General features: G+C 39.2%; 1 protein-coding gene across 7 annotated transcripts in view; it reads left to right on the top strand.

Annotated features, from left to right (window-relative positions):
* Nucleotides 1–19,051, top strand: part of tpk2 (thiamin pyrophosphokinase 2) — a 132,952-nt gene that overhangs the window by 81,378 nt on the left and 32,523 nt on the right. For 3 of the 7 annotated variants that reach the window (XM_039774186.1, XM_039774185.1, XM_039774183.1), the window contains one exon: nucleotides 5,286–5,382. The exons of 2 other annotated variants lie outside the window; for them this stretch is intronic. In XM_039774186.1, coding sequence (XP_039630120.1) covers nucleotides 5,286–5,382 — 97 coding nt within the window. Of the gene's footprint in view, nucleotides 1–5,285; nucleotides 5,383–8,480; nucleotides 9,497–19,051 lie in introns of those variants that run through there. 2 more of the 7 variants (XM_039774187.1, XM_039774189.1) reach the window with 2 other exon arrangements.

The raw sequence follows: 19,051 nt of genomic DNA, 5'->3' as shown, positions 1-19,051 counted from the left end.
GAGATCCTGTACTTTCGTAAGGAAGTGAGGAGAGATGTCTGTATTTGTAGATTATAAAAGTGTTTAAGCATTTCATTTGTACAGTTTTATAGATAATAAGTTACTGATGGTGTCTAGCTTGTCTGTGTGGTGTTTGATTTTCTTCATCCTGAATTCATTTTAAAACGTATTCATTGTGTCAGGAGGAGTATCAATACTGATGTAAACGATAAAGTTCAAACTGATGTAAAAGAAAAGAAGCTGTTGCTGTTACATATGTGTTCTAAGTAATTTATTCTTGCAGTTCCTCTGGAGCCAATGTTTTGCTTTGGGGTGTGTGTCTGTGTTCTATGTTGTGTCACACACGTGTGAGTAGAAGGCAGCTAAAGGGTCTGAGCAAGTGTAATAAAACATCTGACCAGGGGGCGGCAGAGTGTGCTGACTGTCTTTCTCAGTTTCCTGCAGACCTTTCCCGGGAAATCCTGCAAGGTTCCGCTGCCTCAAAAGACGTCACTTCTGAAGCCGGCCCCTTTGCTGACATCACTTACAAAGCCGGCCCCTTGTATGACGTCACTTCCGAAGCCGGCCCCTTGGATGGTGTCACTTCTGGTTCCAGCCATTCTGATGACATCATTTCCTCTTCAGACCTTTAAAGCCTCCATCTTGGGCTACTATAGTCAGTTATGTTATGGACTCTGTTATATGCACATCGTACTTCAAAAACATAATCTTTTGCAGCTGGTAAAAACAATATACAGATGGCTGCCCCAAACCTTTATGATGTCTTTGGCGTATTATTGTCACAGATGCCATGTTTGTCGTTCAGTGTCAGTGAAACGACTTCTGCTTTTTGGCACACTTTGAGGAATGGTCATAGATGATGTTGGTTTTTTTGGCCAGACAAGGTGAATGACTTTGCTTTGCGAGTGGAATGCAAGATTGCTGTAGAAATTGTCAGTTTTTGTCCTGCCTACATTTTGTGTCCCTCAGCTGACACTTGTGTCATTGTCCTTTAGAATATACTTCACTGTGACAGAGTGTATCAGTTTGTTTTGGGTTGGAAGTTGATTGTGGCAATACCGCTAAGACTTTCCTGTTGATGTCTCTGAGGTTCAATCCATGTCAGCAGTGCTACGTGTACTCTGTGTACCCATGCCTCCATTTTGTTTGCATGCAGCTGTGTAATTCTTGTCAGGGGTTGTACACTATTCTCCCTTTGGTGGCTGCAAAAATGACTTAAAGCCAAAATTTAGGCCTACTGTGAGCTGGACATCTAAATCATGGGTTGCATTGCATGTGTCAGGGCAAAAGCTGTTGATTGCGACCAAAATCAAGCTTCAAAGAGCAGGGGTGCACAAGATTTTGCATGACAGATGGGTAACTCTTAAAGTTGTATATACAATTAAGAATTAAAAGGTAAAGGCAACTTGCCCTTTAATACTGGTAATTGCAAGCAGATGAATATAATAGTTATATTGCTTCTCCACAGTCTCCATGCTGGTCGATGCACTTATATGGTTCTACTAACATCTTCTTTCCTTGGGGGAAGAAGCTTTTTGGCTGCTCCTGAATCCATGTCTTTGCTGCTTCTTTAATCTCATCATTAAAAATGAAGCTGCAACCACTTATAGCCACATTAAATGGAGCGAAGATGTTGTAGTCGCATGATGCTAGATAAGGACTATAAGGGAGATGTGAAAGACATTCAAAACTCAACTCTTGCATTGCATCCATCATTACAACTGCATAGGGACATGCATTGTCATGAAACAGCAAGACTGTTTTGGACAGCATTTGTCTTCTTTTGCTGTGAATTGCAGGTCTCTCTCTCTAAGTATTGCACAGTACGTTGCAGTGGTCACTGATCGTCTATGCACCTGTAAATGTGCCAGAATAGGACTCTTCGTGTTCAGAAAGGAAATCATCATACTTTTCTTGATTCAGAGCTGTCGTTTTAATGCCTTATTTACTAGAGAATACGGATGTTTCCACTGCATGTTTTTCTTTCGCGCTTTCTGGCACACAGTGATGAACTCATGTCTTATTTCTGGTGATAATCCACTCCAAAACGCTTAGATTTTCTTCAAAATGTTTCAGGAATTGGGTCACAACCTCGGCATGCAGTTCCTTGGACAGAACAGCAAGCTGTGTGGGTATCCATCTTGTGCAGACTTTACTTTGTCATCATGCACTATTGTTATCTACTTCTGCTGTACAGGACTGTGTTAGACTCTATTGTTAGTGTAAATTGTTTATTGAGTAGTGTCTGTTGTTTTGTTTGGTTTCATGTACAGTTGTGCTCATAAGTTTACATACCCTGACAGAATTTGTGAAATAATTGTGTGTGCCCTTTTTAAATCAAAATGATAACTGAAATCACTCAAATGGGCCTGATCAAAAGTTTACTTACCCTAGAATGTTGGGGCTGATAATAAACACACAAGTTGACACACACGGGTTCAAATTAAGGGTAATTAAGGAAAGGTGTCCACACCTGTAACTTCTTTGATTGTAAATGGAGTCTGTATATAAAGAGTCAATTTAAATTCTTGCAGGACTGTACTGACTTTGCTGGATACCGAGCCATGGGAAAAGCAAAAGAACTGTGAAAGGACCTGGGAGAAAAGATTGTATAAATCAGTAAAAGGATATAAAAAGAGATTCAGAGATCTGAAAATGCTTATCATTAATGTTCACACTCTGATTTAAAAAAAAAAAAAAAAAAGAAAAAAAGTGGAACATTAGGGGTTCTATTGTTACTGGGCCACGGTCAGGTAGCCACAAAGTACTCCATCCCTGTGAAGCATGGAGGTGGATCTCTAATGTTCTGTGGGTGTGTGAACTACATCAGCACAGGTAACTTAGTTAAACTGATAGCAACATGAATGTAGCATGTTACCGGAAAATATTGGAGGACAACTTGCATTCATCAGTCCAGAAGCTACGTGTGGGATGCACTTGGATCAGTGATCCAAAACACAAGGCAAAGTTGAAATATCAGCTACAGCAGAAAAAAGTGAAGGTGCTGGAGTGGCCATCACAGTCTCCTGACCTCAATTTCATTGAGCCACTTTGGAGAGATCTCAAATGTCCAGTTCATGCAAGGCAATCCTAGAGTTTATGGGACCTGCATGCTTTTCACCAAAAAGAATTGGCAGCTCTACCACCTGAGAATATCAAGAGCCACATCCACAACTATCACAAAAGACTGCATACCATCATTGATGCTAAAGGGGGTAATTAACAGTAGTAAGAACTAAGAGTATGAAAACTTTTGAACAGGGACCATCTTACTATTTTCCTTATTACTACGTTTTGTTTAATGGTTGTGCTATTCTGCGATGCCTTATATTTTAACTTGGATTCCATTAAAAGTAAATGAAATGTGTTTTGCCTGATCAGTCATCTTTTACTTTAAGGTATATGGTACACATCTTAAAAATTCTGCCATGGTAAGTAAACTTGTGAGCACAACTGTATATACTGTGTACATTACTCTTTAATGCCTTAACATCTTCCCACTAAGGTATCACTGTTACTTTAAACTATTCGACACAACACCTGTTATTTACTTACAGACATGCCCATTTTAGCTAATAGTTTCGTTCCCGACTCGCCTCACCTTGCCCTGTCAACGCTTTAACAAGCAAGTTTTCAAACACTTCTCCAAATACTCAGCTACTTTTGCTCCTGTGCAGAAAAAAAGCTTTAAAAATTTACACACTGCTGCTTGGCAGCAACCAAAAAGCAAAGGACTTAGGATCAAAATTTATAGTTTAATTAAGTCTCACACAGCAGTAGCAAAACACACTCCACACTTCTTCTTTTTCCAATTTATCTCATTAAGATGACATCAGCATGTCACAGTCTCCCAAACGGGTTCAGATTAAAATAAAAAAAATGTAAAGTATAGTGCAAATCTTACAAATTCTGCCAGGGTATGTAAACTTATGAGCACAATTGTATATAGTATTGTATATAATTTTTTGTATATGAAAAAAATTATCACTGTCCTGGCACTGGGGAGGGCTTTTGCATACGTGTTTTTGTGTAATATTGTTTAATTTTCTCTTCATTATTTTGTGTATATGTTCTTTATCAATAGTTGAGCCACTGGTCAGTGTCTCTATGTGAATCTTAACATCTTGCAACTGCTACACATTTTTTTAAATCATTTAAATGATGTTTTCCTTAATTGTAAATTGCCAGATAAACTTAACTGTTCCTTTATTAAAGTAAATTTTTCTTGTGGGTCATTTACAAGGGATTTGATACTGTGTGTTTATTTTTATTTTTCACCAATTGATAGTAGTGGAATTTTTGATGAGAGGAAAAATGGGTCAGCAATCAATGCTGCCATGTGAGAAAGTTACAGTTTTACAAAGTTTCTGTTTAAACCACACTTTTATTTTAAATCAGACTCATTTCATATAGTGGACGTAGTTTTTTCTTAGACCAATTCTTTGGGTATGTTTGTATGTTTATGAGCGTGTAGGATGTGTAGTGACTTTGCAATGCCCCACATACATATACTGATTTGCATTTTTAAGTACAGTCATACATGTTGTAAGGAATTTCTTAAAAAATCTTGTACAAGATTACATTTTCCTCTTTGCCAATAGCCCTCCACATTGTGCTATTGGATAGTCAACTCTCAGAGAAATGCAATTCACACTGAATCAACATTCCATAATGTGTTTCTTTCAGATTGGGTACAAAGTGTGCCAGATTTCAGACAAATTCCTACCAACATTTCACACAATATGTTACTTCCAGATTAGTTACAAAGTCTAGCAGATTTCAAACAAATTTCTTTTTGTTGTCCCTGTTGACGATAAAATGTACATGTGTAACATTTATTTATCATTTTAAATGATTTGTGGTCTTTTGCGATTATATGGTTACATTTCTGCTCCAAACTTACAATAGTCTGTTCTAATGACAAGACTGAATCTAAATAGTTATAATTTATTTTTTATATTAGCAGTCATGTTTTGTACTTCATTTTCTTATTTGTAAAATATAAAACTATTCACTAATTGGAACATTGTGCATGCTATGAAATTTATAAATCATTAATATTTTTGCTTACAAGACAAGCAAGAGAAACTGCTGAATAGAAGGTAAGTGATTTAGATGTCAACCAGTTAGATGTCAACCAGAAACAATTTTCTTAATTAGAAAACCTAAGATGGCATACTTTAAGCAAAAGGGTCAGTGCCATTAGAAATGCTGTTATCACTTATAATACAAAAAATGGTCAATAATTACATGCTTATTCTAATATGATATATATATTTTCACAGGTAAAGGATGCCATTGTTTCTACTGACTTTAAACCAAACTGTGCTATGGTTTCTTTAGATTTCTTGATTCGGCACTCTTACCTGAGTCCTGACTCTGGTAGGTGATGTTCAAATGCTTATATCTTCATTATGAGTTAAATTAAGTGTATGTATTATGGCAGGAGTGATCTTACATAGAAATTACTAAAATAAAAGCATATTTAACATGTGTAAGTAAAGTACCAAAATGACCTGCCCTAGGGCCATACTTGAGAAAAATTCGAAGTGCCTAAAGAGTTGACATTTGCTATACAGTAATCCCTCCTCGATCGCGGGGGTTGCGTTCCAGAACCCCCCGCGATAGACTAAAAATCCGCGAAGTAGAAACCATATGTTTGTGTAGTTATTTTTATATATTTTAAGCCCTTACAAACTCTCCCACACTGTTAACATTATTAGAGCCCTCTAGACATGAAATAACACCCTTTAGTCAAAAGTTTAAACTGTCCTCCATGACAAGACAGAGATGACAGTTCTTTCTCACAATTAAAAGAATGCAAATAGAGCTTCTCTTCAGGAGCAGAGAATTTCAGAGGGAGAGAGAGAGAGAGCGCTGGCAAAGAAAAGCAAACAATCAAAAAATCAATACTTGTGTTTTTAAGTTTGCCGCGGCATTTTAGAGGAGCCAGGATCTTCTAAGCAAACAGCCTCTGTGCAAACAGCCCTCTGCTCACATCTCCTCCGTCAGGCGCAGAGAACGCCAGAGAGAGAGCGAGATTAAGCAACAATCAAAAATCAATATGTGTGCTTTTGTGCTTTTAAATATGCCGAGCACGCAATAAAGCGCATTTTTAGAGGAGCGTCAGTATCTTTTAAGCAAACAGCACCTCTGCTCACAGCCCATCCGTCAGGCGCAGAGAATGTCAGAGAGGGTGAGAGAGAGGCAGAGACAAGCAAACAATCAAGCTCCGCGCGGGATGCATATCTTATAGCATTGAGGAGTTTTAGTTAATATGTAATACATGCTCTGATTGGGTAGCTTCTAAGCCATCCGCCAATAGCGTCCCTTGTATGAAATCAACAGGGCAAACAAACTGAGGAAGCGTGTAGCATAAATTAAAAGACACACTGTCTGCAGAAATCCATGAACCAGCTTAAAAATCTGTGATATATATTTAGATGTGCTTACATTTAAAATCCGCGATAGAGTGAAACCGCGAAAGTCAAAGCGCGATATAGCGAGGGATTACTGTATTTGAATTTTCTTTGTTAGTATTTAAGTTTATTTTTAATCAGAAAAACTAAGATGAAACAAAATGTTTGTCTTTGATATTAATGTTATGAAGTCACTTTTCCTGACATTCCACTCCTGTCTTATGTTTCTTTTTTTGCACATCTTCTTAGAGGTACAGAGAACATTAGTCTTTTTCTGCTTAATCTAGGAATCTCATGAATACACAATAGCATCTTTTTTAAACCATTGAGAGCATGGATTCCTTGCCAGTTATTTTTTCATAATTTAGGGACACCATTGAAGCTGACCACAAGTTATATCTCAGTGTCTTCAAATTCCTTAAGTTCTTTTCTCGACATATTTAGGCACTCTGAGGCCAAATCAGACAATAAATGAGTATTACCACCATATAAAGTTTTCATTTAGTATAGGCGAATTATAACATAACATTTTTCTGCCTGTTTAAGTACATTCAGGAGTGTACTGGCTGGAGTCTGTCCTAGCAGCAGTGTGTTCAAGACATACAGCAGTTCTGAACCCCTTCTCCCACAAGGGACAATGTGGAACCACCAGTTAGCTAAGCAACACATTTTGTCTATGTTTTCCCTTGGGGTGTTTGCCTTAGCAATGGTCTTTGTTAGAATATACTTTGCTAACAGTAGCAATACTGTTCAGCTCCTCAATAACCTACAATATTTCAAACATTTTTACATTGTTCTGTGTTATCTAGAACACCTCCATAGGGCAGGTGCTCAGGTGCATCCTCACTAGATCCTGAAACCCCATCAACTGTCTTATTTCAGTCTAAAGGAGCAGCTGCTGTGTTCTAAGATTGTTGTATAGAATTATGTTTTCCTCAAATATCTTAACCTGTTACTGAGATTGAGCCCAGGTCTGTGCAATGATCACAATTTAGTTATTTGTCATTTTTCTAGTCACTATTAGAGCATATGGTTTGTCCAATGACTTAGCTGTTACCTGACCACCACCTAATAATTGGTTGAAGAATTACTGCTGCTACTTGTTCAGTCTTTTGAGTGATCTCACAATCACCTTTACTCGTATTCATTACCAGGATGAGAAGATACTTTCTCACTGTAAGCAATGAGTAAGTAGCCAACCTAAATTAGAATTTAAATCACTGTCTTCTGAAGGTGTGGTTCTTATCTCTATTACATTACATACTAAGGTGAAATGCTTCATTGGTAAATTATTCAGTAAATCACAGTCAGTTGATAAGAGGACACCTTATCTGCAGATTTCAAAGATTCAGTCCATTGGTCCCTAAAATACTGTAGATACTCTTTCAGTCATGCTGTTCATTGATATCCCATTCTTGATTATTAAAACCAGAACAGAAAGAAGATGCAAGTTTGTTGCAGTCCAGCAACACCTTAAAAAGATTTGACCTAATGCAAAATACACTGATGCAGTTAGCACTTTGTTCTAGTTCATCATATTGGTGGAATAGTGGTAGAAGATTATGTTTGATGATGGAACAATTGCAGCACAGTAAAATATGTTAAAAGGGCAGGCAGAAAATCCATAGTAGGTGATGAATCTGAAATGAGAAAGGGAGTCAAAAAATTTAGATGCTTGGATAAAACAAATGGAGGAAAAGCAGAAAAGAAGAACAGTGAGCTAGAGACAATAAAGTTATAAATCATGAATTGCAAGAAGAACACAAAATTGTGAAAATTCGTCAAGGTATTGTCAGATCTTTAGCACAGTTTCCCACATTTAGTTTACCAATGGGGTGAAACCATTTGCATTTTGGTATTTAGTTACTATCAAAGCAATTTATACTCGGAGTAGCTAGTAGCTATGTACCTTTATTGCTTAAGTCAGCAATTTATATTCTTACTAGGCATTTTTTCACATACCGGGTATGCTGTACATTATTTCTATTATGACAGCAAAAATATATTATGTTTACTGTTTGTAACACAGTATGTCATTATTTTTAATTTTGTTTATTTTAGAGTCATATTACCAGGAGCTTATATCAGGCCTTCACCAGTCTGTATGACAAGAAGCAAAACAGAAGATAAATTAATTCTGAATATCAAGAAAGAAATGCTATGTTGGTATAGGTTTGCAAATTATTCGGCATTACTTCATCTCCACATTTAAAACGTTTTGATTTTTATCCACTTCCTAACCTTTTTTCCTGTTTTGAGCGGCATGGTCAACAAGTCAAACCGTTCAGAACTCAGCGGTGCCTCCACTAGACCTTGTCAGGGGCATATCAGTGTTCACATATAGGTGAAGCAAGGAAGATGCAAGTCTCTAGTAAAGGTACCAGCTGAATAGTCCCATTACCAAAGTATGTTAGGAGTTCAGTGATAGAACAATGACTGTCTGATAGCCACAAAGAGTTGTATGTCTGAGACCCAATATATTACTCAAGACATTATTAACAAGAGAATGAGAAATGTTAACTCTCTGTGTGGAGTCATGTTTTTGGCTGTGGTCTGTGGGTTTATCCCATTCTGAAGATGTATCAGAATTGTCCAGTTATGTGAGTATGCTGTATGAGGTGTAAGCAAAGGTTGAATGTTGCCTTGTGTGCACAGCAACCAATTTAAAGTTTTCTTCCCCTGCAGTCCTAACCATGGAAAAACAAACAGCTGAAAGTTGGTACACTGTATTTCCAAATGTATGTGGAGACCTCTCCAAATTATTAAGTTCAGATGTCTCTGCAACACCCATGATTAATTAACAGTAGAATGGGTCAGTATTGAAGAGGTATGTGAGTTCAAAATTAGAATCCCTGAAGCATGCAAAAAAACTTGTAATCCAAGGCCACATTAAATTCCTTTGCACCTCTCCTCATCAGCATCTTTTGTTGTATAAATGTGTCAATCAAGCAGCCTGCTAACCAATCTCCCCACCAGCACCGCAACTCAACTCTGGGAAAATGTTCTGCTAGCTCAAGTCTTGATTATCTGAGTGTCTGTTGCCTGGAGTTGTATAGGGTAAATCATATATCGTTATTTGGAACACATGCATTTCATTTGTGTTCCATGTCTACAACAATCTGTGTAAATGTAGGATGACAGGAAATGCAAGAAATGTTGAACACATAGCTAAAAGAGAAAGTTTTTGCATGTTAAAGTAGCACTAACAGCAACATTTTGACATGAAGTGTATAATGTGTGAAGACTTGAAGTCCAAATATCAAATAAAAACTTTCACAAAAGCTACATGTATAACAACACAAATGCACATGTTTTCAAGAATATAAATGAAGAAAAACAAATCTGGTTATGGTACAATGCTGACACAACCGCGTGGGTGGTGCAGCAGTAAGAACTGCTGACTCATAATCAAGAGGTCATGGGTTAGATTCTGGGATCTTCCCAGAATTAGCATTTTGAGTAGTGAGCTGCTCTTATTGTTACTATTATACAATAAAAACATACATTTGATTTGAGTCTGTAACAGCCAGTGTAAATTTATGAAATTTACAGTGCATCCGGAAAGTATTCACAGTGCATAACTTTTTCCACATTTTGTTATGTTACGGCCTTATTCCAAAATGGATTATATTCATTTTTTTTTCTCAGAATTCTACACACAACACCCCATAATGACAATGTGAAAAAAGTTTACTTAAAGTTTTTGCAAATTTATTAAAAATAAAAAAACTGAGAAATCACATGTACATAAGTATTCACAGCCTATGCTCAATACTTTGTCGATGCACCTTTGGCAGCAATTACAGCCTCAAGTCTTTTTGAATATGATGCCACAAACTTGGCACACCTATCCTTGGCCAGTTTCACCTATTCCTCTTTGCAGCACCTCTCAAGCTTCATCAGGTTAGATGGGAAGCGTCGGTGCACAGCCATTTTAAGATCTCTCCAGAGATGTTCAATTGGACTCAAGTCTGGAATCTGGCTGGGCCACTCAAGGGCATTCACAGAGTTGTCCTGAAGCCACTCCTTTGATATCTTGTCTGTGTGCTTAGGGTCATTTTCTTGCTGAAAGATTGAACCATCGCCCCAGTCTGAGGTCAAGAGCGCTCTGGAGCAGGTTTTTGTCCAGGATGTATCTGTACATTGCTGCAGTCACCTTTCCCTTTATCCTGACTAGTCTCCTAGTTCCTGCCACTGAAAAACATCCCCACAGCATGATGCTGCCACCACCATGCTTCACTGTAGGGATGGTATTGGCCTGGTGATGAGCAGTGCCTGGTTTCCTCCAAACATGACACTTGGCATTCACACCAAAGAGTTCAATCTTAGTCTCATCAGACCAGAGAATTTTGTTTCTCATGGTCTGAGAGTCCTTCAGGTGCCTTTTGGCAAACTCCAGGTGGGCTGCCATGTGCCTTTTACTAAGGAGTGGCTTCCGTCTGGCCATTCTACCATACAGGCTTGATTGGTGGCTTGCTGCAGAGATGGTTGTCCTTCTAGAAGGTTCTCCTCTCTCCACAGAGGACCTCTGGAGATCTGACAGAGAGACCATCGGGTTCTTGGTAACCTCCCTGACAAAGCCCCTTCTCCCCCGATCACTCAGTTTAGATGGCCGGCCAGCTCTAGGAAGAGTCCTGGTGGTTTCGAACTTCTTCCAAATATGAATGATGGAGGCCACTGTGCTCATTGGGACCTTCAAAGCAGCAGAAATTTTTCTGTAACCTTCCCCAGATTTGTGCCTCAAGACAATCCTGTCTCGGCGGTCTACAGACAATTCCTTTGACTTCATGTTTGGTTTGTGCTCTGACATGAACTGTTAACTGTGGGACCTTATATCGACAGGTGTGTGCCTTTCCAAATCACGTCCAATCAACTGAATTTACCACAGGAGGACTCCAATTAAGCTGCAGAAACATCATAAGGATGATCAGGGGAAACAGGATGAACCTGAGCTCAATTTTACTTTACAATTTAATTTTAGTGACTTCATAACTTATGTACATGTGCTTTCTTAATTTTTTTATTTTTAATAAATTTGCAAAAATCTCAAGTTAACTTTTTTCACGTTGTCATTATGGGTGTTATGTGTAGAATTCTGAAGAAAAAAATGAATTTAATCCATTTTGGAATAAGGCTGTAACATAACAAAATGTGGAAAAAGTGATGCGTTGTGAATACTTTCCGGATGCACTGTATGGTACTTGTAAAGGTTAGTGTTTTTTTTTTTTATTCAGTTTTATTCTCTCAGTCACATTTTTGAAAACATCACTGTTTGAAAATGATATGCCATTTGAACATAAGTTGTCATTTGAACATGTTTTTTTTTTGCCTGTACTCCGCGTTTGCAGACAAACTTCTTATTTTTGTGTGCATACACCGTCAGCATGGCACTGCCAGATCTAAGCAATAGCGTGGAGAGTAGTTTGCGTACTGAAGTGACTTTAGGTGCAGGTGGAAGTCCCATTTTACTTATGTTGCTAAACAGAGTTGTGTTGTGGTGCAGCAGTCTATTAGCCAGCAAAAGTGCTGTGAAGAAGCTGTCCAAGCTTTATGACCACAGATTTGGAAAGTCTTTGCCCTGGGTTGTAACTCAAAGCACAGCTCTCAACAAAATCTTGCCAGATGTCCAAAATCACAGCAATCCCGGCGTTTTTCAGACGTTCTGCACAGTGTCTTTGTTGTCAAAGTGCAAATTTCCCATGATAGTCTGATAGTGGTAAAGGGACATTGCATCTTTGATTGCCGGTACAACAAATAGTTCTGAGCAGGCATCAACCAAAGTACCAACTGTGGTCATTACTGTTCTTGTGAAAAGAATGGAGATAAACTTCATCAACTCAGAGAGGGAGTGGCATGTTTGTTGTACCACGTGAACGTTACTGACAGAATAAAACTGAATAATAATAAAAAAAGCTGTAACTTTTACAAGTAGCCAAAATTTTCACAAGGTGTTACTACAATAAAAACATACATTTGATTTGTGTCTGTAACTATGGGGGTAAGCCCCCCTGGCACCTTTGGCGCCCAACCCCCAGTTTCAGCCTGTCTGCCACTCGCACTGTGAATAGGGGGGTTGAACGCACCCCAATGAGACGGGGTTGCTCCGAAACCCCCTTTTAAATGGTGATACAATGGAAAACAAATACAGTTTTCTTTTTATCTCCTCTTTGCTCGACCAGCTGCTGGTGCCGTGCCGCATGATCTCATGCAGCGCTTCAAACATTTAAAAGCATGTACAGCAGCTGTCCTATTCTTTGTCTTTTATTTTTGTCCCCGGGTGTGGTTAAATCCATTGGCATATCTCATCTTGTGGGACATGAGTTTTTGATATTTTCTAGTTTATAATTTAAAAACAGAATGAGAATCTGAAAATCTAACAACATCACATTAAAGTTTTATAAATTCTGAAAAGAATGATACCAAACGTATATATGTAGGTTTTAAAATAAGCCCAATTTAAAGCGTGACAAAAAAGTCACATAAAAAGTCACATAAAATTGTTGACAAAATTGTTGCACTTTTAGGCTTCGTTATAAAGCAGCAGTTCTTACCTTTGCACCATCCAAGAAGTGATACTGCATGCTCTGATTGGTTAGCTTCTCAGTCATCCGCCAATAGCGTCCCTTGTATGAAATCAACTGGGCAAACCAACTGAGGAAGCATATACAGGAAGTAAAAAGACACATTGTCCGCAGAACCCGCGAAGCAGCGAAAAATCCGCTTTATATATTTAATTATGCTTTCATATAAAATCCGCGATAGAGTGAAGCCACGAAAGTCGAAGCGCGATATAGCGAGGGATTACTGTGTGTATATATATCTATACTAATAAAAGGCAAAGCCCTCACTCACTCACTCACTCACTCACTGACTCATCACTAATTCTCCAACTTCCCGTGTAGGTAGAAGGCTGAAATTTGGCAGGCTCATTCCTTACAGCTTACTTACAAAAGTTGGGCAGGTTTCATTTCGAAATTCTACGCCTAATGGTCATAACTGGAAGGTATTTTTCTCCATTAACTGTAATAGAGTTGAGCTGGAAAGGCGGGGGCGGAGTTTAGGTGTGACATCATCACGCCTCCCACGTAATCACGTGAACTGACTGTCAACGCAGTGCGTAGAAAACCAGGAAGACCTCCAAAAAGCGCTTAAGAAAACATGCATTATATAATTGAGAAGGCAGCGAAACAATAAGAAGCGAGCGAGTGACATATACTACCATATTCATGAGTGCTGCTACCTCGGAAAGAAAGCAAGGTGTAAACCTAAACTTTAAATTAAGTTCATAGACAGGCTACCGCTGGTGTTTGACATACCCACAGGTAATGCGGGATACAAGTTTAATGAGAGGACGCAGGATATAAACAAGAGTTTTGATCACTTTGTAACTAAGTTAAAATTGTAGGTGAAGGGGTGTGCTTATGCAAATTCCGAGACTGTGTTTGTGGGGGATTGACAGTTAAGGCGGGTGGGGGAGTCACGTCATCATCTCCCCTCCCATTCATCTCATTTCGCTCTGAGCTGAGCTCCGCGGCTAACGCCGTCTTCCGAAGCAACTTCGTCAGACTGCCACCAAATACAGAAAAATCCACAAGTTAATACACACGCTGTCAGATCACCAATTCAAGCTTTATTAATAATCGATTCGCCATCAATAATTGTTTTGGTAAAGCCATCCTCCTTCCATTTTATAATTTTTCCACCACTAGCCATGATTAAATGAACGGTAAAAAAGTAAGAGCAAAGCGAGGGTGACTTATTTAGGCAGGCATATATATGACAGCAACACTCATGACAAAGTCAATCATGTTACATTATTATTAAAATGTTTCCTTTTCTTTTTCATTACTTCTTTAACACACTACTTCTCCGCCAGGGCGTGGTATATTATATATATATATATATATATATATATATATATATATATATATATATATATATATATATATATATATATATATAATATGAATGACCTCAAAAGAGCGCTGAGACTTTTGATATCATGAACGTGTCTGCAAAAACTGGGGTCTCGTGCCCAGCAAAAGTCGAGCAGCCAGCGCGTGTGCATAGCTGTGCTGGCCTTTGAGACGCTGACTGCGCTTCTGCCTTAAGTCAAAGTGAGCACTTTTAATTTTTTTCATCCTCCCCCTGCGGTATAGCCCAGACAAGTGCAAACACGGGACCCCTTTTCTACACCACGGCAAAATAATATTAAGGCGATTCACACTTTCTTTTGCACGTATACAATTATGAGGTCCTCAGCTCGGATTATGAAGACACACACAGGAGTGGAGGACTGACAGTGCCATCACAGCCGATTAATGGCGGGGCGTCTCACCAGTCTACACAAGACCCACCGCGACTGTCCCCAAAAGGCGATCATAACGTCAGCGAACACATCTCTCTATACTATATAAAAGAAAACAACTTTCCTTTCTTTACACCTTTTTTCCTTTTATCCCAAACCAAAGCCTTTCTCTCTTAACACTGCAGTAAGGACACAAAACTAATTTTCTTTAAATGCCGGTAAGGCACATTACCAGAGGCACAAATTTGAACGTTCACATAGAAAATGTAATTTCAATGTACCTGTACTTCTAAAAAGCGTTAATGTTTTACTGTTTAATAACTTATAGACTATAATTTATTATTTTTCCCTTGCACTCAGTGACCAAACCTATACACACACATATAGACACATACAAACATACACACAAGTATATGTATGTGTATATATATATATATATACCCTCAACACACGTCAGACACATACATACATACACACATATATATAATTTGTGTGTCTGTAGTCCTTTTATGTATGTATGTCCTTATTCCTTGTGTATATATGATGTAGATAGGTATGTATGCATATATATATATATGTGTATATGTAGATATGTATATAGATATGTAGATATGAAGATATGTATGTGAGAAAACAGTAAAAAGGAGGCATGTCAGACGTCATTACCTGTCTGTACCGCCAAATCACATCATGGTACATTTTCTGATGCAGTCCGTCTTTTCTTGGGCGAAGTCATAAACAGCTGGACACGGAACGCCACCTTTCTGAAATCCTTCTACGAAAACATTATAGACTTGAAAAAGGTGAGGTTTCTGGCGATTTTCCTGTGTGTGTTGTGGCGCTGTCTTCCGGTATTCTGTCCACAGTAAAATTTTTCCAGGTCCTCTGCCAAACTGACGGCCAGAGAATCCTGCCGAGCTACGCCAACTGTAACAGAATAAGATGCTTCTCGCACCCTTGTACCCTCAGACACCACGTCAGACACTAGGTAAAAGTCCAATACTTATATTTATTTTATAATAAAGTGCACAAAGCACCCTCTACTCCCAAATACTCCAATAGACAATAATCAATAACAAATCCTCCACTCCCAGACGCTTAGCCACCCTGCCTCCCAACTCAGCTCATCGTCTGGGAGCTCCCATAGTCCTTTTATGTTCCCTGACCCGGAGGTGTTCCTTCCCAACAGTCCACAAGTCCTTATTCCTTCCGGGTCAGGGTAAATAATGTTTCTCACCCGGAAGTCCGTCGCTCTTCCTATGACGAACTTCCGGGTCATAGGCATGAAGAATTCTTGGTCCTCCCTGCAGCTCCCTCCTCGTGGCCCCTATGGCATCCAGCAGGCGGTGCACAAAAACTAACTTTGTGGTACATTTTCTGATGCAGCTACCGAAAACAACTTTGTGACGCTGCCGCCAAATACACAAAACAATTACTTTGACAATCATGTTACATTATTTTTAAAATGTTTCCTTTTCTTTTCATAACTTCTTTAACACATGACATCTAAGCCTGGGTATTTTGCTATATATATATCACCGCGACACTCATAACAGTGACAAAACAATTACATTGACAATCATGTTACGTTATTTTCCTTTTCTTTCTCTTTCCTTCTTTAACACACTACTTCTCCGCTGCCAAGCGCGGGTATATATATATATATAGATAGATAGAGATATATATATGGATAGATATGAGAACAACACTCATATCAATGACAAAACAATTACATTAACCATGTTATGTTATTTTTAAAATTTTTCCTTTTCTTTTTCGTACCTTCTTTAACACACTACTTCTCACAAGCTGCGTATTCTGCTAGTGTATATATATATATATATATATATATATATATATATATATATATATATATATGTATGTGTATATATGTATGTGTATATATGTATACAGTAATCCCTCCTCGATCGCGGGGGTTGCGTTCCAGAACCTCCTGCGATAGATGAAAATCCGCGAAGTAGAAACCATATGTTTGTATGGTTATTTGCATATATTTTAAGCCCTTATAAACTCTCCCACACTGTTAACATTATTAGAGCCCTCTAGACATGAAATAACACCCTTTAGTCAAAAGTTTAAACTGTGCTCCATGACAAGACAGAGATGACAGTTCTTTCTCACAATTAAAAGAATGCAAATAGATCTTCTTCTCTTCAGGAGCAGAGAATTTCAGAGAGAGAGAGCGCTCGCAAAGAATAGCAAACAATCAAAAAATTAATACCTGTACTTTTAAGTTTGCCGTGGCATTTTTTAGAGGAACGTCAGTATCTTCTAAGCAAACAGCCTCTGTGCAAACAGCCCCTCTGCTCACATCTCCTCCGTCAGGCGCAGAGAACGTCAGAGAGAGAGAGTGAGATTAAAGCAAACCATCAAAAAATCAATAAGCGTGCTTTTGGAAGCATTGCGATAAAGCAGCATTTCTTAGAAGTGCATCCGTATCCACTAGGCAAACAGCTTCTGTGCAAACAGCACCTCTGCCCACAGCCCCTCCGTCAGGCGCAGAGAATGTCAGAGAGGGTGAGATAGAGGCAGAGACAAGCAAACAATCAAGCACCGCGCGGGAGGCATATCTTATAGCATTGAGGAGTTTTAGTTAATATGTAATACATGCTCTGATTGGGTAGCTTCTAAGCCATCCGTCAATAGCGTCCCTTGTATGAAATCAACTGGGCAAACAAACTGAGGAAGCATGTACTGTACCATAAATTAAAAGCCCCATTGTCCGCAGAAATCCACGAACTAGCGAAAAATCCATGATATATATTTAGATATGCTTACATTTAAAATCCGCGATAGAGTGAAGCCGCGAAAGTGGAAGCGCGTTATAGCGAGGGATTACTGTATATCACAGCGACACTCATAACAGTGACAAAACAATTACGTTACATTATTTTCAAAATTTTTCCTTTTGTTTCTCTTTCCTTCTTTAACACACTACTTCTCCGCTGCAAAACGCGGGTATTCTCCTAGTATATATATATATATATATATATATATATATATGTATATATATATATATATTTTTATATATATATATATTGTGGGACGCCCAGGAGGACTAGAGGAGGGCTTGTGCCTCCTCCAGACCGCGAGGGGGCGTCCATCCTGGTTATGTTGGGGGCTTCGGGTAGGGGGCTTGGAAGCCCAGCCCTGTAGGGACCCGTGGCCACCGCCAGGCGGCGCCCCGATGCCGGTTCATCCCGTGTGGTCCACGGCCGGGGCTGGAGCCCGGCCGGGACGCTTGGAGGACCAGAGGATGGTGTGTGCCTCCTCCAGACCGAGAAGGGGCGTCCGTCCTGGTTATGCAGGAGGCCTTGGGTAGGGGGCTTTGAAGCCTAGCCCTGTAGGGACCCGTGGCCACTGCCAGACGGCGCCCCAGTGCCTATTTATCCCGGGAGCCTGGCACTTCCGCCACACCAGGAAGTGCCGGGGGGAAGATGACAGGGGAGACACGGATGGCTCCCGGGTGCGCAGCCAGCACTTCCGCCACACAGGGGTGTGGCCAACGCTAAGTGCCGGGAAGCAGCTGGAGCCCATCCGGGTTCCCATAAAAGGTTCCGCCTCCCTCCAGTCATTGGTGGATGTCGGGAGGTAGTTGGCAGAGCTGGAGAGAGGACAGGAGGCGGCCAGAGGAAAGGCACAAGGACTGTGAGCCTTGGACTTTGGGGTAATCGGTGCAAGAGGCACTGGGGTTTGTGAGTGTGCACTGGACTTTTATATTGTAAATATTGTAAATAAACAGTGTGTTGGGTGCAAAAAACGATGTCCGTCTGTCTGTGCCCGGGCCAGCGTTCACAATATATATAGCAGAAAATAAAGGAACAACAAATCCGAAGCGCTTGCAAAAAACCAACTCACAAGCAAACAAAAAAGAAAGATTGCAGGAGATCACGCTATTAAACCTAAAGCCTGATCGCTGTAAACAATGTTTTTAAAATGAGTTTTAAGCACAGCAGAAAAAAACATCGCACAAATCCGAACTGCATTTAAAAACCAACTCACAAGCAACCAAAAAAATAACATTGCAACAAATCACACGACAAAGTCCTCCATGTAAACAATTTTTTTAATGAGTTTTAAGCACAAGGAAAAAAGCGAACATTTGAAAAAAAAAAAATGTAACATCGCACCTAATTGCGCTATGAAAAACTCCATCTGTAAACACTTTCATGAGTTTTAAGCACAAGGAAAAAAGCGAACATTTGAAAAAAGAGAAAAATAACATTGCAACAAATCGCATTATTAACTAAAAATTAACTTTTGAAAAATCCGTAATACAAAAACCACCAAGAAAACTAACCTT

Source organism: Polypterus senegalus, chromosome 13 (genome assembly GCF_016835505.1).
Source record: "Polypterus senegalus isolate Bchr_013 chromosome 13, ASM1683550v1, whole genome shotgun sequence".
Lineage (NCBI taxonomy): Eukaryota > Metazoa > Chordata > Cladistia > Polypteriformes > Polypteridae > Polypterus > Polypterus senegalus.
Note: the sequence above shows the minus strand (reverse complement) of the source record. Positions and strands in the feature narration are given on the sequence as shown.